The sequence below is a fragment of the Capra hircus genome, chromosome 28, assembly GCF_001704415.2.
Source record: "Capra hircus breed San Clemente chromosome 28, ASM170441v1, whole genome shotgun sequence".
In the NCBI taxonomy this organism is placed as follows: domain Eukaryota; kingdom Metazoa; phylum Chordata; class Mammalia; order Artiodactyla; family Bovidae; genus Capra; species Capra hircus.
In genome coordinates, this window is record NC_030835.1 from 2,378,656 (window position 1) to 2,405,043 (window position 26,388).

Here is a 26,388-nt window from a genome sequence, read left to right on the forward strand (position 1 = left end):
CTGGACGGTCAGCCCCGTCCCTGCAGAGCCCTGCTGCTTGTGAGCGTCCTCAGCTAGAAGAGTCCTGTGGACGCTTGGCCCTAGGACTCCAGGAATACCTGGCGTTTGGAGACATCACGAGTGCTGGGCACCCGCTGGCCTGGGCTGCAGGGTGGACTTGTCCTCTGGGACATGACCCGGGGCTAAAAGCAGCCAGCGGGCAGTACCACCTCTGTCCCATGCCCTCCCCACCCTCATTCACTGGTCTTAGAGGGAAGGAGACAGGGGCCATGTTCTCTTCTTCCTTCAGGGGCCCCACTCCAAGTTAGGGTCCACCTTTCCTGGAACCCCACAAAGCCCTCCTTTGACAGACACATGCAAAGCATATCTAACACACATTTTCTTTGCCCCAGAAGTGCTGGACTAACACATTAGTCAGGCTCTGGCCCCAAATTTAGAAGCATGGGGCAGAGATCAGGCACTGACTCAGGGTGAGACGGGCTGAATGGTCTTCTCACCACACCCTGGCTGTGTGGCCAGGAACAGCCCTTTCATCTCCCTGCCTCTGCTTCCTTACCTGCAGCGGTAATAGTAAAGACAGGTGACATTCACCGGCCGGGACCGGAAACAATGCCCTGCTGGAACTGTCTCACTTGATCTTCTTAAGCACCCAGTGAGGGACATACCCACTTCCCCACCTTGCAGATGGAGGAAACTGAGGCGCATGGAGGCTGAGGAGCTGCCCCAGGGTCTCACAGTGGCAGGGTTTAGTGGCATGCTCCAGAGTGTCTAGGCAATGTCTGTGGCTAGGGCACCCTAAGCAGTTATCACAGTTTGTAGCGTCTGCACACTCTGAACTTAACGTGTGTGACTCTCCGTTTTCCAAGCACCCCCATGCACGACATCCCCCAACCCCACTCGAATTCAGCTACTCCTTGGCTCCCAAAGGTCTCTGTGTAGAGACAGCAGGAGGCTTGCTGGGCAGCAGGTTAGCCTTAGGTCCAGGAAATCCCCGCATTTGGTAGTTGCCACCCCCACCCCCCCCAGCTTTCACCCAAGGTTCCAGACACCGTCCGCGTAGCAGTAACTGGCCTGTGATGCAAACTGACCTCCAATATCATTGCAGCTACGTATGCCCTGTGTCCGACCCATTGCCTCCCAGAACCTCAGTGTTCACATCTGTGAAATGGGAGTGGTGAAATGAACCGCCTGCAGGTTTTGGTAGAGGATCGCCGGCGGGGCCTCGCCCTCGCCCGCAGCCCAGAAGCCCTGGCCGGGCGTGGGGCAGGCGGCCGGAGGGGCGGGGGCCGGAGCGGGGCGGGGGGCGGGCGCGGGGCGGGCTGCGCGGCGGCGGGGTCGGGGGAGGAGAGGGGGGCGGGTGGCGGGCAGGCGGTGGCGCTGCTCCCGCGTCACAGCGCCGGGCGCGGCGGGGAGATGCGGCTCCTGGCGCTGGCGGTGGCCGTGCTGCTGGCGCGGGCTCCGGCCCCGGGTAAGCGCGGCGGGACCGGGTGGCTCGGGGACCCTGGGCGGGGCTCGGGTGGCGGGGCCCAGGGAGGCCGGGGCTGGGGACCTGGGACTCGGGCCTGGCCGGGAGGCCCTGACGCCTCCGGGCCGCCCCCTCCCGGTCCCCGTCGGCGCCCGCGAGCCGGGGTCTGTCGGTCCGGGCGGCGGAGCCCAGCGGAGCCTCTCGAGGGTCGGGGCTGCCGCGTCCCCGCCTCCCCTCCCGCTCGGCTGGGACCCCAGCGCTCCGCCGGACCCTCCGCAGCCCGGTTCTCTCCCAGGGGCCAGGCCTCCAAGTGGAGGATGCGAGCGAGTCCTAGTCTTGGCGTGCTTTCTGTTTTCTTCCCAAGTCAGCGCCGACGACTGTTGCAGATTAGTGGGCAGCGACTTCCCTTGCATTCTCTTCGGAGAGCTCTTTGGAGGACCGGTCCGAAGGGGCCGCAGCTGCCGCCGGCCGTGGGGTCTGGGGACTTGATCGCGGGCATTTTGCGATGACCCGTCCTGGGGAGCTAGGGGATCCTCGGCTGGATGAAGCCGGGCCCTTTCCCCTTTCCCTCTGGGGTTTCTGCTTCCCACTCCTAAGGTGCTGAAGACTTTTATTTCCCAAGGCTGAAAGGGCAGTGTTGGCTAGAATAATAGTAATAATAAATATATGGATGGCACTCACATTTCCTGGGTGCCCACTGGGTGTTAACAGTTATCTCCTTTAATCACACAGTGCTTCAAAGTAATAATGACAAGAGTAAATATATATCCAAGTGCTTTGCAAACATTAATTCACTTAAACTTGTCTCTGAGGGAAATGCTTATTATTATCCCTTATTTTATAGATGAGGAAACAGGCCAGGTCCATGAGTTGACTTGCTTTAAGTCACAAAGCTTATACCTGGTTTAGCTGGGATTTGAACGCAAGAATCCTGGGTCTAGACCGCTTTTACTGGCTAGGCTGTGTTGCCAGTGTTTTTTAAGTAAGGGGGCTGATGAACAGAGTTAAGTAATTTTCCAGCATTTGGGTGGGTGGCCCAGCATTTGAGCCAGCATAAATCGGGTCTAATGGGGGAGGGACTTGGTTCCCAGTGGGAAGAAATTTACCCCTTGTCCCCTGGCTGCCAGTGCAGTGGGGTTTCCAGTGAACTTGAAATCGGCCCTGTGGGAAATGTTCTTCACAGTTGTTGCTGTCTTGGCTCACAGTTCCTGGAGGTTCGACTGAGAGAGTTGGGCCAGGGCAGCTCTAGTGGCCAGCAGCCAGCAAGATGCAAGAGGGAGGTGCAAGGGTGTCTGTTCCCTGGGCTCTACGACCTTTAATCCCAGGTGCTGTCAGCAACGGTGTCCCCAGAGAGGGGCTTTTTCCAGGAAACCTCAGGAGCTTTGAGAACTGGAATCAGGGAATCTTTATTTATTTGGCCACGTTGTGCGGCATGTGGGATTTTAGCTCCCCGACCAGGGATCAAACCCACGCCCTCTACATTGGAAGTGCAGAATCTTAACTGTGGACTGCCAGGGAAGTCCCCTGGAATTCGAGAACCTTTAGTCAGCCCTGGCTGTGCCCAAGGCTGTGTGATGATGGGAGCTTCTGCTTGTGCTGCCCTCAGAGTGCCAGTCACTCTTCTAAGCTTTCCGTCCACAGCCCCTGGTTGCGGCACCTCAAGGGAAGGCCTGGCAGGTCCGCTTTATACCTAATTCTGGGCTCTTAACCGCTGCACTTTTCTACATTTCTCTTTGGGGAAAGTGGGGCCTTAGGGGTTACCTGGTCCCACCCGTTATTTTACAGCAAACTGAGGGGGCAGAATATTTACTCAAAGCCACGCTGTCGTCCACATTGATGCTTGAGAACTGTCTCTGATGCCAGATGGCCTCGTGGCTAATTCCAGCCCTGTCATGTTCTGTGTGAGCTTGAGCAAGTGGCTTAGCTTCTCTGGGCTTTAACCCTCTTGTCTGTAGAATGGGGATAAACATACTATGAGGATAAATAAAGAAAACACAACTAAAGTGCTTAGGACAGTCCTTGGTCTGGAGTTCACACCCAGTAAGTGTTAGTGTCCATCCTGGATACGAGCTATTTTAAGGTGACCACCTTAATATGAAGGCATTACCCTGTGGGCTGGATCTCTGCTTGGTACTCGGTAAACACTGGCTTCGAGCGCCATGGGTTTTAAAGTGATACAGTTGTATTTCTTTCATTTGTTTACAGGGGGAACCAGCTATGTAATGTGTGGGATTCAGTGCAAAATGGAAATGCAGGGTCCTTCATTTTAAACTTTTTAGGCTTTTAAAAGAGCAACAGCAGAGATTAAATCAAACGGAGCCCCTCCAAGCTTAAGGCCCTGCGTGACTGCTGATCACGCCCCCGAGAAGCCCAGCCTTCTCCCTATAGATCTCTGTGCGTGTCACTTTCTGTTATTTCCACCTGCCCTGTTCTCAGAGCATGCACACATTTGTCAGTGTTTTAAAGGTGCTTTTCTAAAGTAGCATTTTTATGTATTTAAAAAAAATATTTGTTTGTGCCGGGTCTTAGCTGCGGCATATGAAGTCTTAGTTGCTGCATGTGGGATCTGGTTCCCTGACCAGGGATTGAACCCAGGCCCCCTGCCTCGGGAGTACAGAGTCTTAGCCGCTGGGCCACCAGGGAAGTCCCTAAAGGTGCTTTCTTGTTGGAGCCTTATACTCACCATGCAAGGCGTCATCTTCCTGCTTTTGAAATGAGGGAACTGAGGCCCTGAGGACCTCACTCCTAGTGGAACCAGGTTTCCAGCCTGGCTTTCTTGGATTCCAACCCCTGGCTCTCTGCCCAGTCCTGCCACACCACTGGCAAGGCCCTGGGCCTTGAGCATCCTCGCGCCCAGCCCATCAGTGGAGGGCATATCTGCCTACCAGGTAATGGTACATGTGCTTGTTGAAGAAATAAGGTTCTCTGCAACAGGAAGCCCGACCGTCTGTTTTGGGTCAGTCTCTTTCTTGCCCATGTTGTCATATTCCTCCTTTGAGAACTGGTCCTGGGGGCCCTGACTGGCGTGCAGTGGCCCCTCCTGAGGTCTGTCTGCAGACTAGGTGGCTGCCTGGGCAATGGTGCGGTGCACTTCACTGGAGGATACTGATCTTCCCATTTCCAGCCTGCACTAGGCTCCTCCTGCCTCAGGCCCTTTGCACAGGCAGAACCATCTTCCACGGAGATCATCGGCTCACTGCTGCCCTGAATTTGTGTCATGAGCTCCGCCTCAGCCTTCCACTCACCCTCACCTCCCCAGGGTTTCTTTCCTCCCTGACACACGGAGATCAGAGTCTCACTCTCGGTTTTGTAAGCCCCGCGTCGTTTCTGTGTGGTACGTGACACTTTGTAGTCACGTTCTCCTGTGTCTTCTTCCTGATGGCTGGTGTGGTGTCTTGTCCACTGGACCCTCAGCTCCTTGAGGTCGGGGTGCCTCTTCTCACAGTCCTCGGCGCATGGCTGTTCTCAGCAACTATTTGTCAAGTGATTAAGTGAGCAAAGCATAAGCTGGGGTGTGAGCTGGAGGGAGCGGAGCGCTGCGTGTGCAGGTGGCCGGGGTGGGGGTCTACCTCCCACCTCGCTTCCCGGCAGCGCAGGACCGGAAAGCAAGGAATTTAGTTCTCCAGCACAGAGAGTGACTTCAGTGCTTCTTCCTCCTCTGCTGGAGAGGGGAGACTCTGCCCTGCCCGGGGCTACTCCTTACCTTATGTGGTGTCAGAGTGTCTAGGGACACCTGACTCTCCTGTCTGGTAGCTGGCTTGGTCCACCTTGCCTGCTTTGCCCCTCTGCCCTGCAGGGTGTGGATGCTCTGTTGTTCAGAATGAGACCCAGAGAGCAAAGGCTAGGAGCCCTCCCTAGCACCACACTCTAGCCAGCCTGTCTCTACTGCGCGCCTCTGGGCCGCTCTGCAGTTTCTCTGTTGAGCCGTATGCTGCTGCTGCTGCTGCTAAGTCGCTTCAGTCGTGTCCGACTCTGTGCGACCCCATAGACGGCAGCCCACCAGGCTCCCCCATCCCTGGGATTCTCCAGGCAAGAATACTGGAGTGGGTTGCCATTTCCTTCTCCAATGCGTGAAAGTGACAAGTGGAAGGGAAGTCGGTTGAGCCGTGTGGGGCCTGAGAATTGCCATGGGCAGAAGCTGTGCGCTGCTCTCTAGTATTTAAACATCCAGCTCAGCAAACGTCTGCAAGGCACTGGGTCCTCTACCTGCGTTTTCTCCCTCCCTCGAGCAATGCCGCTTCTCACAGCTGTTTGCCTTTGGGCGGAGTTGTGTTCCCTAGGCTTGAGGTAGTCATTTCCAGTGTAGAGCGGAGGGCATTACCTGGGGCAGTGGCCTTCTGAGAAGGTCATGGTATGCATGGGGGACCATACAACCTGAGAGCCTGTGTCTTTTAACAAAGCTAAATGCCCCGAGGAACCTGTCGGCATTACCGTTCCAGTCACCACCCCCATATTCTCGTGTTGGAAGTAGGTGTAAATATCTGGGCTGGTGGTAAGGCCAGGGCTGAAATAAGCCTTCCTGGGAGGAAGGTTGTATTGCCTCACTGGGGCCGCCGTCACGAAGTGCCACAGACTGGGGGCTTCGCCAACAGAGTTTCGTTTCTCCCAGCCCCAGGGGCCAGAGGTCTGCAGGGCCGCTGTCTTCCGAGCCCTTTCTCCTGGGCTGCAGTCGGCCGTCTTCTCCTTGTATGCCTACGTGTTCTTTCCTCCGTCTGTGCCTGCTTCCTAATCTCGTCCTATAAGGACACCAGTCATGTTGGATTGGAAAAGGAAATGGCAACCCACGCTAGTATTCTTGCCTGGGAAATCCCATGGACAGAGGAACCTGGTGGGTTACAGTCCATGGGCTCGCAAAAGAGTGACTAATCAATGACAGCCTGTTGGATTGGGGTCCTTTCTGAGGGCCTCATTTTAACTTAGTCATCTCACTAAAGGTGCTGTCTTCAGTACAGTCCCATTCGGAGCTCCTGGGGATTAGGGCTTCAGTATAGGAATTTGGGGGGGACACTGTTCCGCTCATAGCAAGGGTCTTTGCACATCAGTGGGAGTGACATGTTTGGGCCATTTGTAAGAGAGGGGCTAACTGAAGGCAGAGAGGCGTTTCCATCTTTGACTGGGGAAGATGGTGCACTTTGCTCCCTTTCCCGGGAGCTGCTAACTCGGCCTGAGCTGCAGAAGTGGAAGAGTTACTAGTTTGCCTCCAGGATGGAATCTGGCCTCCCATGAGGACTGGAGCACTTGGCATGTTCTCCTGGTTTCAGCCACTATAAATAATCCCTCCTTCCTGCAGCGTTAATAGGAGGAGACGAGGGTGTGGGGTCCCGGCTGTGCGCTCATCCCATCCATGCTGTTTCAATTTCCTGCCTTCCCCAGCTCTCCTTGCCTCCACTGGGGAGACCTTGGGGGCAGGCAGAGCAGGACTTCAGTTCTGGAAGCCAGCTGCTCCATCTCTGCTGCTCTCTGCCTGCCAAACTCTTGGGCAGCTGTTGAAGTGGGGTCAGCCTGGCATTTCTGTGCTCTTCAGGGGGCTCCCACCATGGGGCCTGAGCGGACTTTGGGGAAAATGCTCTTGGCCTAATATACCGTGGTGTGTGGGCTGGTGGGCGAGCTGCAGGGAAATGGTGAGGGCAGTCCCTCCTCTGTCCTGTGGGAGTGACTTGCGTAGATAGTGAGATTGTTACTAGGGGGCGTGTGCCTTCCTTGGGTACCTGTTGGTCTGCATTCCCGAGTGAGTGTCTGTCTCCCTGGGTGGCTTTCTCTTTGTCACTGTAAACATACAAGACCTCATTCTTGTTAGCTGAGTCCAGCCAAGCACCCATCTTTTCCTTCTGAATTCACTTCCATCTATTTTTTTTTTTTAATGGTAGCAAAAGACTATCACAGTGCTGTTAGCTGAATAATGACCCCCAAAGATGTCTGCATCCTGATCCCTGGAACTGTGGATGCAGTTTAAAAGGCGCTTTATGGATGTGATTAAGTTAAGGATCTTGGAGTATCCTGGAGTGTCCTGGTGGCCTGGCTTTTAAGAGCTGAGAAGCAGAAGAAAATTGACTCTCAAGTTGTATCTCTGGAGGTGTTCAGTTTATTAAATGAACAGTGGAAACTTTGTGGAAACGATACGTAAGGAGGAGCTTATCACCTGAAGTTTTACCATGAAGGATACTGTTTGTGTTAAACTCTCCCTGTCACCCCCAGGACACACAGGGCCTCACCTTGTTGACTCGCAGCCTCTTCACAGTGGAAGGTCCAAATCTTTACTCTCTTTTTCATCCTTCCTCCTTGCTTACCTGTAGCACTGACCAGGGTTCAAAGTCTTGGGAGCTCTGCCATCCAGGCCCCCAAGTCCCCTCGTGTGACCAGGAGGTGGTATTTCAGGGCTCTTCATAGTTTGGGATGACCTTGGGGACACCTGCTTGTGCGGTAGGGCGTCATGCTTCCTGGAGTTGCTTGCTGGGCAGTGCTGGGATAATGATGTGGGATCTGGTGAGAAGACAGTCCAGCTTGGACAGTAGCAGGCTCTGGGCATCCTGTCCTTCCTGGACTCTGCTGCACTCATGAGCTCCTGGGCTACACGGCTGCAATATGTAATCCCTGCAGATGCCGTGTGGTGTGTCTACTGGGAGAAGACCTTGGCAAGGGTAGCTGGGCTGGCTGATCTTGGGTGGACAGGGAGTGGCGCCCTCAAATGTCAGCTTGCAGTAGAACCGTGGCTGGTGAGAGTCAGCCCTGAGACCAAAGGACAAGACTTCGACCTGGGCCTGGTTTCCTGGAGCACATTTCGGGTTGCTGGGCAAGTCTGGTGCCCCTCTCTGCTCCTGGGCTCATTGGCTCTTTTTCCCTGCACTTCAGCTGTTAGACCATGGATCATGGTCCTAAGAGGCTTGGAGTGAGAGACCGAGGCACCTCTGTCATTCCAGCTCCCTGGTACTAGTTTAACACTCACCTGACCAGTACTGATATCTGCCTTGGTTGTAGCGAAAATAGCTGAGACAGAGAATGGGGCCACAGCGTTGCCTCCTCAGGGAGGCGATGAAACTGATTGAAGCAGGCCTTGGGGAGGCAGGTAGGACACGTGGATTTGATGTCAGCTAGATATTTTTAAGAGCATCCCCAAATTTAAATCTTTATGTGAAATCTCCTGAATTTTAAATATCAGCAACTAACTAAAAAAAGAGAAAAGCACCTAGGCCAGGTGGTCAGTGACTTGCAGGGGATCATCTCATAGGTTGAGGACATGGGGGCCCACAGACTCCATGCCCCAAGGAAGGCTCCCTTGTGAAGGCAGCGTGCGCATAGAAGGAGTGGAGGTGGCCCGCCTCTCTGGCCTGCACATCACTCTGGCTCCTTGAGAGAAGAGGCTGTGTGCGCACCCGGGAGATGGTGGTGGCCTTCCTCATTCTCTTCCTCCCTTTTTTCTCTGCAGAGGTCTGTGGAGCCCTCAACGTCACCGTGTCCCCGGGGCCCGTGGTTGACTACCTGGAGGGGGAAAATGCCACGCTTCTCTGCCACGTCTCCCAGAAGAGGCGAAAGGACAGCTTGCTGGCTGTGCGCTGGTTCTTCGCGAGGCCAGACTCCCAGGAAGCCCTGATGGTTAAGATGACCAAGCTCCGGGTGGTGCAGTACTACGGGAATTTCAGCCGCAGCGCCTACCGGCAGAGGCTGCGCCTCCTTGAGGAGCGGCGTGGGGCCCTCTACACGCTCTCTGTCCTGACCCTCCAGCCAGCAGATCAAGGGCATTATGTCTGCAAAGTCCAGGAAATCAGCAAGCACAGGAATAAGTGGACAGCTTGGTCCAATGGTTCCTCAGGGACAGAAATGAGAGGTAAGAATACGTCTTCTCTCTGGGAAGCGGGGAGGGGGCAAGTCAGAGGGTCTCCCTCCAGCTGGCCAAACAGTGGCCTCCAGGACAGTCCTACTGAGCTAGAATACATCTTCTGGACTCTAAGGGCCAGGCTGTATGAGCCAGGCCATGAGAATGAGGGTTGATCTTTATGGGGATGCTGGCGCTAACCTTTGCTACAGACGTAAAGTCAGGACAGAAGGTGTCTGGCCTCATGCCAGCCAACCTGCCCCTGGGCAAACTTGTTTTGTACCTGAAAGAGGGGACTGGCTGTGTGGTTCGTTTGCCTCTTGCTCAGGTCTGCGCTGCCTTGATTGCTTTGCCTGGGGATGGGAGTGCCGGATGCCTTTGAGAGGAGGCGCACATTGGGAGTGCCTTGATGTGAATTGCCAGGCCTCAGAGCTGGGCAGCCTGGTGGCTCTGATCCATCGCCCAGAGGAACTGATCCAAGCCTCAGGGAACAGCTCACTCAGAGATTCATCCGAAAGTGGGCAAGGGACCAGAGGTGGCCCTCCCTTTCTGGAAACAGATAAGAGGCGTGGGCCGTGTTCTGGAACATCTTAGCTACCAAATGCTATATTTAAGGGTTATCCCTGTTTTTTGGTGGAGTTCCCACGTGTGGCTTGTAGGATCCTAGCTCCCTGACCAAGGATTGAACCTGGACCCAGGCAGTGAAAGCATCAAGTCCTTACCACTGGATCACCAGGGAGTTTTCCAATGGTTATCATTTTTTAACCACTGATGTTCCATTCAAGAAGCCACCTATCGCAATTTTAATAAGACTTGTTATTGTGTGCTAAAATTACATCTTAGATTGCTTTGCACATGAGTTTGGCCTGGTAGAAAATCAAGAGGACCACAAAATAAACCTGATGATAAATCTAATTTTATTTTATACATGTCATTTAAATGAAAAGCAATAGTGATGCTGTTAAAGGGACAGAACCCAGCTGTGAACAGGCGGTTTAATATCTTGTGTGTTACCCCGTGGCTTCCCGGATGACTTAGTGGTGAAGCATCTGCCTGCCAAGCAGGAGACTCAGGAGACTCAGGTTCGATCCCTGGGTCGGGATGATCCCCTGAAGGAGGAAATGGCAACCCACCCCAGTATTCTTGCCTGAAAGATCCCATGGAGAGAGGAGCCTGGTGGGCTACAGTCCGTGGGTCGCAAGAGTCAGAACACGACTGAGCAAGTGAGCACGCATATGTCAAAGTAAATAATTCACAGCTTCATTTGTCTTTGGAGTTTGCTTATCTTCATGTTCTTAAGCACGGAATGATGTATTATCTGAAATGTTGTGCACTTTTCCTCTTTAAGCAAATTAATTCAAGACAAGAAATGACTATTAATATAAATATGTATTTTGGCACAGAAAATAGAAAAATCAGATCACCACAGGCTGAGGAGAGAATCCACTCTGGATATCACTTGGCTCTAAAACATATGATCTTACGTATACCCTTTTAATTTTTATGTTCCGATGTATTCTGGAGCCCTGTGGTAAATCTCTGGGCAGTAACGACTCTCTGCCAATTAGAAGCGATAAAAAGGTTCCTTGCATCCAAGTGAGTGCTGTCGGCACGTCCATTATTTCAGGTGTGTCCCCGTCAGTGAGTGAAGTTGGGTTCCTTCTAGAACATTTATTTGGTTACATGTTACCACAACTTAAGGTGGTTTGCGCAACTACACTGAAACTAATCTCTTTCCCCCACTTCTTGGTACTTTGATCTGCTCTTGTGAGTGTGAGAGGAAGGGGTGGAGTTACAAGGGGGTGTCCAGGGAATTCTGTATAAACTGCAACCGTCACATTCCTGCCGTGTCCCTAAGATGGTGTCTCCTGACACAGTCCAGCTCCTTAGCCATGTGCTTGCAGAGTACTTTCCCAGTGTCTTGCAAAACGAGAAATCTGAACAAAAACTAAAAAACAGACCAAATAGCCAATCTACCCCAACAATTGCAATTTTATTTGCTTTATTTTGTCCGTGTGTGTTTTTGAGTTTCTCTAAAATTGGAATAAGTCCTTGAGCATGTCTGTTGAGGTGACTAAAAAAATAAATAACAAATTATTGGGAAAAAAAATCTATGTTAATAAATGAGTTTGTCCTGGGTTTTTCCGTGGGGACATCTCTGAAAGGGTGTGGCTAAAAAAATATAGGCTGTATTAATTTGGGGCAAAACATAAGTTGTCATTTTATGTTTTAACTGAACAAATCATTAAAGTATGATGGAGAATCGGGGATTTTGAAGAATGGGAAGATTTAAACTGGGGTCTCTGTGAAAACCACATATATACGAGACCGTGGAGGGGGCGAGCTCCTGATTCTGGGAGATGATAATTGTCATCACAGTGAAGAGTGAACATGTGTGACCCTGTAGGTTACTGGGGTCGTGCTGGCCTTATGTTAGAGAATCTGCCACATCCCATGAACCTGCCAGCGTCAGTTTACTGTACGGAGGCAGGAGGCAAGGCAAAGGGCGCCGCGCAGTTTCCTCAGCTGCTTGTGCCACGTGACCATTTCAGTGCGCCCGAAGCCGAGCCTGCAGGGAACCTGGATCCAAGAGCCCTGAGTGCCGTGTGGTGTGGGAACCCTCTGGAGAGGTTTCCAGGAGGGTGGACGTTAGGTTTTATTTCATTTAATTGTTTCATGAGTGATTTGAAAAGGGGGCACATATCACCTTAATGAACTTTACATAAAATACGAAACTGGGAGATGTTCTTAACATCAACAAGGAATAACACATGACAAGTGGGAATCCAGAGAGGTGAGTGATACGAGCAGGATTTAACAGAGTGAGACTCAGTTTGGAAAACGGCAGAGTGATGTACATCTAGGGGCTCGCAGGCAGTGGTGGAGAGTCAATAGGAGGCTGTCCGTGCAGGGACTTCGGTGCTGTCAGTGGCAAATTAGATGCTCATCTGTAGGGTGACAGGGGCTTCCCTGGTGGCTCAGTAGGTAAAGAATCCGCCTCTAATGCAGGAGACCTGGGTTTGATCCCTGAGTTGGGAAAATTCCCTGGAGAGGGAAATAGCTACCCACTCCAGCATTCTTGCCTGGAAAGTCCCATGGACAGAGGAGCCTGATGGGCTACAGTCCTTGGGATCACAAGACTTGGATACAACTTAGTGGCTAAACCCCCACTGCAGGGTGATACGGCAGAGCAGACGGCCCATGTTATTTCCATCCATGTACAAACTGGCCTGGTGTCCCTAAGAAGGAAGTCAGCTGTGTTATGTGGACTCCGCTGGGGAGACACTAGTGTTCACTGCACAGTCTATTTGGGGAGCCTCATTTGTAGAAACACATATTCGATCTAGAAAAGAGTAGCAAGCATGATAATGGAGTGAGAGGCAGCCCTCAGAGGACGATCGGTTTAGCCGAGGAAGCTTTGCTGGGCTCAGGGAATTGCGTATGGACTAGAGTGCTTGGTGGATTCATTTATTCCTCACTCAGTGGGGATTGGTTTCCTGGAGCACCTGCTCTGTACCTTGCTGTGCCAGAAACTTGGGGACACAGGGCGGATCTGTCTATAGGGTGGCAGATACAGAAACAGATATGATGTCACGGTGTCCGGTGCAGTGATAAAGGTGTGCTTGGAACAGTGTGTGAATGCATAGGAGGCCCCTAAGGATGTGAGGAGCTGGCAGTGCTTGAGCCGCCGTTGGCGGTTTATGTGGGGCAGTGGATGAGATGAGCGGCATCTTGGTGGGTAGGGCGTCCCACAGCAGTGAGTCAGGACTGCTGGAGTCTGAACTGGGAGGCAGAGGTGGCAGTGGATTGTAGGGGAAGCAGGCTGGGCTGATGGCAAAGAATTTACACTTGATACTGTAAGCTAGTGTTCTCAACCTTACCTAATGATCAGTATCACCAAAGCCAGATTCTGAAGTATCTGCCCTAGAGATTCTAGTCTGTTCAGCCTGGGTTGGAACTTGAATATTTAACATCCAGTCTAGGTGATTTTCGGGGCTTCTTAGGTGGTGCTAGTGGTGAAGAACCCACCTGCCAATGCAGGAGATGAATGAGATGCAGGTTGATCCCTGGGTCGGGAAGATCCCCTGCGGGAGGGCGTGGCGTGGAGAACTCCACGGAGAGCTACAGTCCATAGTGTTGCAAAGAGTAGGGCACAAGTGAATTGACCTAGCACACTAGGTGGTTTTATCATCAGGTGTGTTTTGGAGACTCTTTTCTTTAGTCCTTGGCAAGTCCGTGAAGCATATGCAGTCTTTTGACAGAGCCCTCTGGGAGGACCAGGCTACAGAGTGAAGAGGCAGTCTTTTGCGGTTGCATGGGCTTTGTGAGAGTGTTAGTTGCTCAGTCATGTCCGACTCTTCTAGACCCTATGTATTGTAGCCTGCTCCTCTGTCCATGGAATTCTCCAGGCAAAATACTGGAACGGATTGCCATTCCCTTATCCAGGGAATCTTCCCAACCCAGGGATTGAACCCTGATCTCCTGCGTTGCAGGCAGATTCTTTACCATCTGAGCCGCCAGGGAAGCCCATTGCACAGGCTTTAAATGATGCCAAATTGGGTAGTAGGAATGGAGAGACATTAGAGGTCAAGTAAGAAGACTTTAATAACTGGATGCACAAGGGAGAAAGCTCTGGGGTGATACCCAGGAGAGTAACACAGTGTGCCCGGGGAGGTTGCCACGACCGGCAGAGGGAGCGTGAGGACGGAGCTCGTCCACAGGGACACTGGGAGTGAGCTGGGGGGAGGCCACCCACGGATGGCCAGGAAGTACGCAGAAATGTGGATCTGAAGGGCCCGCCTGATCCGGCTTGTGAGAGCTGAATCTGAGTCAGGCAGGTGAAGTCACCAGGGGCTGAGCTGATTTCCCAGGGGCAGGGGCCAAGGCGAGGAGCCCCGGGAAACACCAATGTTTGGGGCAGCAGATGGAGCTAGCTTGGCGTGGTGTCTGGAATGGGCTCCTTTGGGCCAACCCCATGGCTGCCTGGAAAGGGCAAAGTCTTTTCAGTAGGAGAGCAGCAGCGGAGGGTAAGGACGCAGCGGCTTCTTCCTCGGTCCCAGACAGTCCCACAGACTGGGAAATTCAAAGGTGCTCCAGGCAGGAAGGAGGTGCATTGGCTTGATTCCGCTGCTAGGTAAGTCCTGTGTCCTCTTTATCGGGAAAATGAGGAAGGGAGACTGACTGATAGCCGTGGGTGGATCGAAGGGGCGGTCCCTCCCTCTGGGGTCACTGCAGGGCCCCAGCTGCCCCCAGGATGGACGTGAGATGGGAGAGGTGAGTGGGGGTCTTCACTGCCAGGGTGGGGTGAAGGGCCTCTCTCCAGCCCAGACCACAGGGACCCCTCATGTGGCGTCTGAAGTGCCCCCTCCACCCCACACCTTGCTCTCCCCGCCTTCCAATCTGCACTTTGATTTGCCATCTTAACAGCTCTGTTCCCTCTGCCTTAGTTCCAATAAATACTTTCATGGTGGGGAAAAAAAAAAGGTCTCTAGGAAACAGCTTCTGGCTCATTCATCATGAGCAGGGCAGATGCAGGGGCGGACCTCACTGGAGGTGAGACCGGAGGAAGTGAGCTACACAGCCCTGCCCTGGCCGACACCAGAATATGGGGAGGCCCAGTCTGGAGTGCCGCGCGCCCAGCATGGAACAGGCCCAGCGAGGCTGCAGCTGATGGAACAGGGAGGTCAGGATGGGAACAGAGGGAGCATGGGCAGTGACTTGGGGTGATTCCCAACAGGGAGATGAAGCTGTTCAGCACAGTCTCTTAAGAGGAGCCTTACTGATGGTTGGGAGGGTCAGGGTTTTCTGAATTGGAGGCTTCATAGATTGATGAATGCAAAGTTTTCCAAATGTTCTTGGTTCCTTTAGGCCAAAAGAAATAAATAATAAGTTTGCTTTTTAAGTAGTTGGGTCCAACAGCCTTAAAAAGGATTTCTGGTCTAAACACAGAGCATAACGTATCCCTAGGCATGGAGACGAGCTGTTGTTCCCTTTGGGGTTGATTCCAAGATCACTTACAAGTCGAGGTGAAGATTTGCTGTTTTAGGGGGCCACCATCTGTCTCTAGGTGCAAAACAATGAATTTTAACCACTTGTAATCAGTTTTTTCACACATTGTGATACTTTCTGACAGTTACATTACCCTGTCCCTGTAGACACAAAGGTGTTATAGCATCTGTCCCTGCGTTTGGCCTGTGCACCCACCCCTGAGTGGTACTTGTAGTGCCTCAGGCGTGCAGTTTATAAAGGAAGCTGCCTGTCTTCCTTAAGCCTTTCCGCACAGCCTTCGCCCTGTCTGCCCCGCGTCGCTTCATCCAGGTGTGTGCTGGTTGGCTCTGTGCCTGCTTTCTCTAACCATCCTTGGCCTCCCTTTTCTGCCTCTGCTCCCCAGGCTTTGGCGGTGTCTCTGCCTCTGTGCCTTTGCCACCCTGTCTGATGCCCCAGCGGCCTCCCACATCTGTCCTCCTTTCTGCACTGATCAGCCTGGTCTCTCTCAGGACACGCAGACCCTGGATAGTTCTAATCACGAGGACAGCCCTGAGGGGGTAGACCAGCTCCTAAGCCTGGATTTTCTTCAGGAGAGTTTCCCAGATGAAGCCTGAAGATCCCTGGGGCTCCTGGTCAACGATAGGCTCCGGCAGAGTCCTGGGTGCCACGTGTCCCTAACAGTTGTTGACACGGGCCAGTTAGGGGCTCTGCGCGAGGGTGCCACATGGCCCCTTTCCACCAGGGAGTGTGGGCCCCAGGGTCTCAAGAGTGGTGCTGCCATCCATTTCGGCCTCTGTTCTTAGGGGTAGAGCAGCCTCCACTCCTGGTTCTCCAGGCTTTGTATAGAATTATTGTCAATGGCTTTTCAGCCTGGTTCTGCCACCCACAGATTCAGAAGCAGTCTGATATTCTAAGCAGAATTGAATCTCCTTCCTTTCAGATGGAGATGTTTTCATTAACAGAGAAAATGCTAATAATGGAAGCAATTTGTAAGGGCTGTCTCCTGCAATTTAAACAGTATTTCAGTCTAACCCCAAATAACATATTTTAACAAACCATATTGTTATTTGACTTCAGATTATATAAGCAAGCTTTAAATGTTACAAGTGGACAAAGAACATGGAAAACTGTGTTTACCCTAAATGTATTTAGGGGAAAAGATGAAATTATAATTTCTTATCTATTTAACCCTGAAATATTAGAGAGAATTTAATAATTGCATCTGAAAGTACCACCACAGGGAACTGATATTTTAAGTTTCAGTGGAAGAAATTAAATAATTCCTTTTTCCCCAGAGACACAGAGCAGATAATTAGGAATGAGATTAACTAAACATTTAGTGGGGCTGCTTAATTAAGCAAGCTCACATCCTGATGTTTAAAGTGTCAACAGGTCCAGATACTCAAAGGGAACAGATTGACAACCAGCGTGTAATTTAAACACAACTTCAAACAATCCTTCATCGTGTCTCTCCTCATTCTAACTGCCATGGTCTTGGAAGAATTTAAGAGATTGGAACAAACTCAGGAGCCTGTATGAAGCTCCAGTTCATGAGCCTGTGATCCCTCTGCTTTGCCCAAAGAAAGGTACATGTGGGGAGGCTTGATCCCCACTGTCCTGGGACCCAGCCTCATAATCTGGAGGAGAAGTATGTCGCGATGGGTGTATATTTGATAGACTCTACTGACACAGCTAATAGAAAGTCTGGAAAGGCCGTAGAGGAGGCTAACACTCACATGAGAGTGAGGAAGAGACAGGCCACATTCTTGGGGGGGCAGGAGAGCTTCAAGTGGAGGATAAGGCATTCCGCTGGGGCCGCAGGGGGAGGGGGGCTCTGCGACTGCGGGCCCCGCCCCGCCAGGAGCGGAAACAGCCGGAGCAAAGGCCTGGGTGAGGGAGAAGAGGGGTTTGCAAACAGCTGAGTGGAGCTGGGCGCGTGTTTGCGGTTGGTGAGGGCTGAGGTCAACGGTGGTAAGAGGAAGCCCTGGTCAGGGACCTTGACTCCAGGTGCCCGGTGGAATTCTCAGGCACACCCACATGCCTGACACGGACTTTTTAGATGAAGGACTGAATACTCATGGTTTTGAATAAAATGCCATTTTAATTACTAGTAGCAAGGAGAGGAAGGTGGTAGCAAGAAGATAAGATATAGGGACGTCCTGCTGGTCCAGTGGGTAAGAATCTGCCTGCCACTTCAGGGGACGTGCGTTCAGTCCCTCCTCCGGGCAGATCCACAGGCTGAGTGACGGGGAAACTAAGCCCGTGCACCTCAATTACTGAGCCCATGTAGAGCCCGTGCCCGCAAGAGAAGCCCCTGCAATGAGAAGCCCAGACGCCACAACTCGAGAGTAGCCGCCACTTGCCGCCGCCAGAGAAAGCCCCCACGCAACAGCAGAGAGCCATCAGAGCCAAAAATAAGTAAAATGAGGATAATATATAGATCTATCCCAGGGTCGTGTCTGGAGAGGGCTTGGTAAAACTTGCCAAGCCTTAAGTTTTAATATTTTCTAAATACACATGGCCATGGGCAGAGAAGCCTGGTAGACTACAGTCCATAGGATCGCAAAGAGTCGGACACGACTGAGCGACTTCATTCATTTGCATTCTGTAGCTGATTCCATTTTGGAATGCACAGCTCTTAGCCCACTGCCTTGTCACAATGGGAAGTCTATTTAATATGAGTATTTGTTTGCTCTATTGCTGTATTTTCTAGAATTTATCTTAGAGTGAATGCGAAGGAAAGAGTGGCTTAAAATAGACAAAGTTGGAGCTTTTCCTTTCTCATTAGCTGCTCCATCACTGCAGGTCACCCAAAGGTCCTATGCACACATATGGCTTTGCCCAAGCCCTGAGAGAGACCGCCTTCAGCCTGAGGCTTGGAGGGTCAAGGGAGAAAGGAAGCAATAGGCAAACTTCAGAGAGCAGAAACAGAGGCGGTCTCTGTGTCTCTCTGGGTTTTCGTTGCCTTTCTTGAGAACACTGAGTCAGTTATAAATAGTGAGGAAGCAGCTACATTTAGTTTTTTCCTTGGGAAAGCATCTCATCGTTGAATAAGAAAGGTCAGTGAAATGACTGTATTAAGTTTTGAATCTGAGCAAAGGTATTGCCTCCTCTTTTTTTTTTAATTTTAGGGTCTTGCGCGTATTTCGTATCACTAGAGCTCATAACTCAACCTATGCCCTTCAGTTTAATCCAGGGAAAACAAGAGTAACAGCAAGACCTACAGCATAAACATTTTACACAAGTGTTGTTTGCAAAGAACTCCACAAGAGTCCCTTGATAACCTGTCTCTGCGCAGAAATACAAGGCGAAGAATACAGCTTTCTCTGGTCCTTGCAGACTTTTCTCTCCTATTACTCTATGCAGAATGTTGCCAGCTTAAGGTCTGAGGGCTTCCCGCCTCCATCTGTAAGAAACTAAGACCTCTCTGGCCATAAAGTGATCGTGATAGACCCAGAGCCAGCAGCTCCAAGGTTAGAGCCCTCCAGAGAAGTCAGCTTCAAAGGCCTGGTGAGCTGGTGTGATCCCACTGCTTCTGATGCGGATCTTCCATGGGAAGCAAGGTGCTGGGTAGGCCTGGGCTCCCTGCCCTGGGCTCTCTTCTCAGCCTTCTACAACGTAAGTTGGTCCCAGGACCAAGCTTTCTCTGGGATACCTTGACCCACCAATACAGCATCATAGTCATCCCATTCATCCATTCAAAGTAACTGTGACTTGTTACGGACTAAGAAGGATTCTGGGACGTGAAAACAGGCGCAGTTCCAGCCTGCATGGAACTTCCTTCAGCTGGAGGAGGGGGATGATGAACCGGACCAGTGAGCAAAGCGTAGTGATGCATTCTAAGGCAATGCATTCAGCAGGGAGAGAGGGTATGAAATACTAGGTAATCACTGGAGGAAGGCCTCTCTGCCTCAAATTCTCTCCAAGTTTGAGTCTGCCTTTTGGGAGACACATTATCCTTTATAGACGGTCTGCTCTTTTGAAAATAACTTCCTTGGAAGCTGTGTTCTTCACCTTGTATTTCCCTGCACTGAGACATGTTATTAGAGGGCTCTTTTGGAGTCCTGTGTAAACAACACTTGTGTGATAGTCTTATTCCTTAGGTCGTGCTGTTGCTCTTGTTTTCCTTGGGTTAAACTGAAGAGCCTTGGTTGAGTTTTGAATTCTAGACCCTAACCTGGACTAGACGGGAGATTGAGGCCTAGGGTCTGGCTCCTCATGACCTGAATCCCCTCTCCCATGTCTCTTGGGACTCACCTCTTTCTGTCCTAGGAGTGTGTGAGGCAGGGCTTCTCCATGAGGCTTCCTGGGACCTCGAGCCTCCGAATTGCCACAGCTTTGTGCTCCCTAATCCCTCCCCCAAAATACTTAAACCAGAAGTTCAGGGATCATGCCTGGGAATCCTCAAGAGGCCTAATGATTTCCTCTGTACACTAATGTGTTAAAAACCTTGATCTTCGGGCGCTCAGTGAAGGTGGTAGAAACAGGAAGGTAAAGGCGTGTCTCACAGATCTGGCGCCAGTCCTCCCCGCCTCTGGGCTGCTGCTTCCCAGCCTCCTCACTCCCCTGTCTGCACCCAGGCCCTCCCCACGCTTCTCTCTACCAGCTCCTGCCTCCCAGAAGGTGTTCTGTGTCAGAAATGTGCTCCTCACTTTGGATGTAGCCCCTGGTTGTAATTGAAGCTCCTTTAATCATAGGATTCTTTGTGAAAGGAATTGGAGGCCCAGGTAAGCAGGTGGGAAAGAATATTGGGAGAAAGGGGGCTTTCCCAGGGCCTCCAACAATCCTGAGCCCACCATTCCATGAATGATGGGGTTGGGGGTGGGGTGGGGTGGGTCAGTCCTTCAAAGCAGGCTCAGATAAAGGTGTCTGTATCACTGGTGAACGGGAGACTAGGGAGGGAACAGGAAGTCCCTCAGTTGAAGGGCTTTGTCACAAGGTCTTGGCATGAACTTAGGGGGACACAGTCTGCCACAGCCTGTGAAATCCGCCCTCCCCAAGGGAGTCTGCAGGATGCTCTGTCCGAGTCAGAAATCAAGGGTCTCAGATTTCACACCTCTCTGCATGGTGGTTGCCCCGCAGGTCCCAGCAAAGGATACTTGCCTAAGATTCCTTCTCTCCAATCTGCTTCCTCCAGACACGAAGCTGATAGGATCGTCTTGTCTTGGTGCCTCTGGGCTGTGTTCTTCCAGACAGTTTGATCCTGAGGCTGCTTTCAACCAGAGGGCCAGGATGTGGTGGCTCTCACAACCCACCCCTCTTAAATTTCATCTGATTCTGCTGTCTTGGGGGAGGAGCCCAGAATGCCTGTCACTGTTATCAGGCCACCACCTCACCAGAAGGGCAGCCCACCAAGTGCTGGGGTCCCCAGAAAGTTACAGAGCCATCAAGAGGTCAGCTGATGACTTAGCTTTTGAATGCTCTTTGCTTTCTCTTTATCCTGTGGCCCAGACCCATTGATAAATGGGCACAGGAGTCAGAACTCAAAATGCCGACTATGTTTCTGATAAAGCTGTATTGAGAAGAGTAGCTTGGTGCTGAGGCCAAACTGGGCTTCCTTTTGCTTCTGTGATCGGTTTTACTTCCTCTTTCCAGGCCCCATACCCTGTGGGAGGAGGTAGTCCTTGTACAGCCCTCCCTCACAAGACTTTTGGATGCAGGAAGGATGGAAGAGGCAAGCCTCCCTGGGAGGCCGGGCTGGCACCATTCCTAGCATCTAGAGTAATGAACCTTCTCCAGGAGGGCACGCTGCCCAGCCCCACATTAGCTCTTGGCTGAGAGGCTGGGCTCTGAGCACGGGGCAAGACAGAGGCCACCTTGAGCAGGGCATTGGCCTGACTCTCTGGACTCAGACATGTGTGGCTGGACAATGTATCACATTCACTTTGAGATAGCACAGGATTAGCAGCTGAAATAAGATAGCTACGCCGAACCTTGGGAAAATCTCAAAAGCTCTGGCAGAATTGATGTAAAAATTTTCTTTTTTGTAGGAACAGATAAGATTATGACCAATGTTGCTGATCTTCATATGCCAAACAAGGTTGCTGTACTTTCCCATAAAGTAGCCACACTGGAGAGAAATGAGGAGCCTCCACAAACTCCTTGCTTAGAGTCCCTCAGCTTTGAATCCCAGCTTGTTGGTTCTTTCAATACCCATTTCTACAAGTCCACTGGGGAGACCTTATTTATTACCTTTAATCCCAAATAAGGCGAAGGGACTGCAGACATTAAGCCACAAGGGAAGGAACTCTTTCTTATGGACCATTTGGACATCTGAAGAGTCACACTCTGAGACACAGGGCTGACATTAAAGGGCCATGCTATAATTAGGTGTGGGAATTAGAGCAGGGAATAAGAGAGACCAAGTTGCTGTCTTATGGGGCTAAGGAGCTAAGCTCTTATGGAGCTGTCTTACGGATAAAAATGGCTCATTAGGTCTCAGGCACTGTTCTGAGTACTTTCCATATATTAACCCTTCTGGCTTCACACTCATCCTGAACTTATTATCATCCCTGTATAACAAATGGGGAAGTTAAGTGACTTGCCCAAGGTCACATAACTAGCAAATGGCAACTTAGTATTTCAACCCAGTGCACATCAGTGCATCCCGCACTTCAAAGTGCATATGATTCAGCCGAGAAATTTGGGTTTAAAAGCGGATTCTGACCCAGTAGATCTGGGTTGGGGCGCCTGCAATCCTGTAGTTCTGACAAGTTCTCAGGTGATATTGGCGCTGGTGGTCAGTGGACCACACTTAGAGTCGTGAGGCTCTGGACCATGATGGGTGTCACTGATCTCCTGAAATCTAAGGTCCTCAGAGGTCCATTTATTTTCCTTTTGGTATTGTCTTTATTAAGACTCTGTGGTTGTCCTAGCCTGGGCTCAATTCGTTGAAGATAAAAACTCATTCAAACTAATTCAGGAGAGAGGTGGGAACGGTTTAAGGATACAGGACTGATGGGATGCAAGGTTAGAAAATGACACGTCAGCCTCTTGGTGCCCAGAATCCGTCAGGATCATGATCTCCGTCCTCTGCCTTCCTTCGGCAGCTTCTGCCCTTTCTCCATTTGCTTTCCTGTTTTCCAAAACGGCTGCCACCCCAGAGTCCATAGACTTTTTCAACCCCAGGACCTACAACCACCATATGTTCAGTTCAGTTCAGTCGCTCAGTCGTGTCTGACTCTTTGTGACCCCATGAATCGCAGCACGCCAGGCCTCCCTGTCCATCACCAGCTCCCGGAGTTCACTAAAACCCATGTCCATCGAGTCGGTGATGCCATCCAGCCATCTCATTCTCTGTCGTCCCCTTCTCCTCCTGCCCCCAATCCCTCCCAGCATCAGAGTCTTTTCCAATGAGTCAGCTCTTTGCATGAGGTGGCCAAAGTACTGATGTACTCTGTTTAAATTCTTGAAGGGGGAATCTGATCAGTTGCTCTGACAGTAGATTATACGGGCTGTGGTTGGGGCAGATTAAGCAGGAAGGATGTTAGATGAATTGTCTGACATATCTAATAATGCATGAAAGACCAAATGTCCACTGAGGGTTCGTTCCCAGATGTCCAAATTGCTTTCTTTCAGGGGCCATCAGAAAGAAGTAGGTCATTTATTTACTGGACATCTACCAGCTGCCAAGCAGTGTGCCCCAAGATGGTGATATGGAGGTATCACCTTTTTGGTTTTTGGTTTTGAAAAATTTAGGATCTACAGGGAGGGGAGTTGTTTCCCACAGGACAAAACCTTCCTTCTGAGAACAATTATAAAAGCTGAAAAAGTAGTCTGCATTTCAGTTTTCTTAATTTATCAGGATTTTTTCCCTAAATTTATCTTTATTTATATTTCATAGATAATATTTGTGTGACGTAATTACACAATGCCATATGTGCCTATGTATTTCAGCTATCCTAATTGTTCTCTGAAGGACAGATAGATTGACTGCAGAGAAGAGCGGTGACGGAGTCTAATTGTGAAAGTCATTTATAAGAAATTCAACCATTCTTATGCAGTGCTTGACTGCAAGGAGATCCAACCAGTCCACCCTAAACGGGATCAGTCCTGAATATTCATTGGAAGGACTGATGCTGAAGCTGAAGCTCCAGTACTTTGGCCACCTGATGCAAAGAACTGATTCATTGGGAAAGACTCTGATTCTGGGAAAGATTGAAGGCAGGAGGAGATGGGGACGATAGAGATGAGATGGTTGGCTGGCATCGCCAACTGGACGGACATGAGTTTGAGTAAGTTCCGGGAGTTGGTGCTGGACAGGGTGGCCTGGCGTGCTGCAGCCCATGGGGTTCCAAAGAGTCGGACATGACTGAGCAGCTGAACGGAACTATGCAGTGCTTGTTTAGAAAAGTTATGCAGAAAGTGACAATCAGGTTGTTTATGAGGCAAACAGCTTTTGGCCGTTCTAACTGTGAGATGAAAATTGGAAGGTCTATGATAATTACTTGAGACTTTCTATTGGGGATCCTTGAAGTAAGGGCAAACCAGAAACAGACCATATCCTATAAAAACTGAAACTCAGCTTCTGAACAGTTCATACTCTCATTGGATTAGGAGAGCATCCTCCTACTCTAATTTCCTATGAGGAAAAACAAAATTTCATCTAGAGTCTCCATGATTTTCCATATACAATGTCTGGCATTCGAGTTAAAAAATTATCAGGCACATCAAAGGACAAGATCAAAATGAAAAACAGGTAACAGGGAACACTCTTGCATTGCTGGTGGGAATGTAAACTAATACAGCCACTATGGAAGACGGTAAGGAGACTCCTTAAAAAGCTAGGAATAAAACTACTGTATGACCCAGTAATCCCACTCCTAGGCATATACCCTGAGGAAACCAAAATTGAAAAAGACACATATACCCTGATGCTCGTTTCAGCACTGTTTACAATAGCTGGAACATGGAAGCAACCTAGATGTCCACTGACAGATGAATGGATAAAGGAGCTGTGGTGCATATACAAAGAAATACTACTCGGCATAAAAAGGAACACATTTAAATCAGTTCTAATGAGGTGGATGAACCTAGAGCCTGTTATACAGAGTAACAGTAAGTCAGAGAAATAGTGAATATTGTGTACTGACACATATGTATGAAATCTAAAAAGATGGCTCTGATGAATTTATTTTCAGGGCAGCAATGGAGAAACAGACATAGAGAACAGCCCTGTGGACATGGGAGAGGGGAGGAGGGAGAAGGGGAGATGTATGGAGAGAGTAACGTGGAAATTTACAATACCATATGTAAAATAGACAGCCAATGGGAATTTGCTGCATGGCTCAGGGAACTCAAACAGGGGCTCTGTGATAGGCTGAAGGGTGGGGTGGGGAGGGAGATGGGAGGGACATTCGAGAGGGAGGGGACATGAGTGTACCTATGGCTCATTCTTGTTGATGTATGGCAGAAAACAACAAAGTTCTGTAAAGCAATTATCCTTCAATTAAAAAATTAGAAAAATAAATAACAATTTAAACAGTCTTAAAGAAAAACAAACAATAGAAATAAGCTTATGGGTGATGCAGATATGAAAGCTATCAGGCATGTATGTAAAATAGTATGATTAATATGGTTGAAAAATTAGATGACATGCTGGAGAAATTCATCAGAGAGTGCAGGCTTTATAAAAAAAAGAGTTAAGTGAATGATCTATAACTGAAAAAAATACCATAAATGAAATGTTAAGCTTAGTAGATGGGTTTAAAAGCAGCTTAGACACAGGTGAAGAGAAGATTAGTGATCTGTGTGGTAGACCAATAGGAAATACCCATCCAAGACCTGGAGAAAAATAAAGATGGAAAAGTCAGATTTGGAACCCATGGCAATAATAATATAAAAGTTGGGGGGGGCAATAAATAGAGTTAGAATTTTAGGCCATCCTCGTCATATTCCTTTCCTCTCGTATTATTTGGGTCCTAGATTCTCTTCTCCAGAACTCTTCAATGCAGTAACCAATGACCACGTGTAACTATTTCATGTAAATCAATTAAATTGAAATACAGTTACAAATTCAGCTCCTTAGTCCCATGCAGACAAGTCGCGTCTCACTTGCTCAACAAACGTGCAGCGGCAGCTGTGCATAGGTGCTGAGCGCTTCCCTCACCTAAAGTTCCACTAGACAGCGCTCTCATCCCCCGACACTTACGTTTTCCCATTTGGTTAATTTTTAGATTACCCCTGTACATGGAAGCTTTCCCTGGTTCTAGACGCTTTAGTATTACATTCAAGGCTTGAAAAAGTAGTGAGAGTGTTAGTTGCTCAGTCATGTCCAGCTCTTTGCAACCACATGGGCTGTAGCCCACCAGGCTCCTCTGTCCATGGAATTCTCCAGGCAAGAATACTGGAGCGGGGAGCCATTCCCTTCTCCAGGGGATCTCGACAGGGATCGAACCCAGGTCTCCTGCATTGCAGGCAGATTCTTTATTGTCTGAGCCACCAGGGAAGTCCTGTAACTCAGTTGTGCTTCCTGATGACTGAAAGCAGGCACAGTGAATTCAGTGCTTAACCACTCACTGAAAGCAGACAAAATAATCTCAAAATCAGATGCATGCTACTGTGTGACTGTCTTACATGGAGAATGGTGCTCAGAGTACTGACCCGGAGTCATCAGAAGACCTCAGGCTTCTCTAGAGATACCCAGCAAGTGCACTGCATTTTGGAAAGATGTAGTAAGTATTAACATATGGGGTGAGTAGGATTTCTACTGAACTGAGTACCAGAAACTTAATTCCCTTCTCTGGTCTCTTACTTATCATGTGTAAGTCATTGCATCTTCCCCTGGCATGTGAATTGTGGCAGTTAAATGTGGTTTTTGCAAATGTGAAAATTACTTTATAAATGTAAGTGCCATGTATCCCATATGATATGATCTTTTGGACTGAAATGGACCAGGTTCATAAACCACTTCATGCTATGCAACTTCTTTTTTTTTTCTTTTTCTGTCTTACAGTGATTTCCCTCAAATCTTCTGAAGATTCATCCTTTGAGAAAAAGAAAGAGACCTGGGCATTTTTTGAAGGTAATTCTTACTTATTTCTTTATTATAAGATGCAGCCTCACTTTCAGATAATAGGAAATGAATAGAATAAGAAGAAAGGACCCCGACTTCTTAGTTTTTTCC

The 26,388-nt window shown here is 50.0% G+C and overlaps 1 protein-coding gene across 1 annotated transcript in view; it reads left to right on the top strand.

Moving 5' to 3' along the window:
* VSTM4 (V-set and transmembrane domain containing 4) overlaps nucleotides 1,361-26,388 on the top strand; it is a 79,488-nt gene continuing 54,460 nt past the window's right edge. Inside the window, exons 1-3 of the mRNA XM_018042498.1 lie at nucleotides 1,361-1,468; nucleotides 8,889-9,287; nucleotides 26,218-26,286. Of these exons, the coding sequence (XP_017897987.1) occupies nucleotides 1,414-1,468; nucleotides 8,889-9,287; nucleotides 26,218-26,286 (523 nt within the window). The 5' untranslated portion in view covers nucleotides 1,361-1,413. The remainder of the gene's footprint in view (nucleotides 1,469-8,888; nucleotides 9,288-26,217; nucleotides 26,287-26,388) is intronic.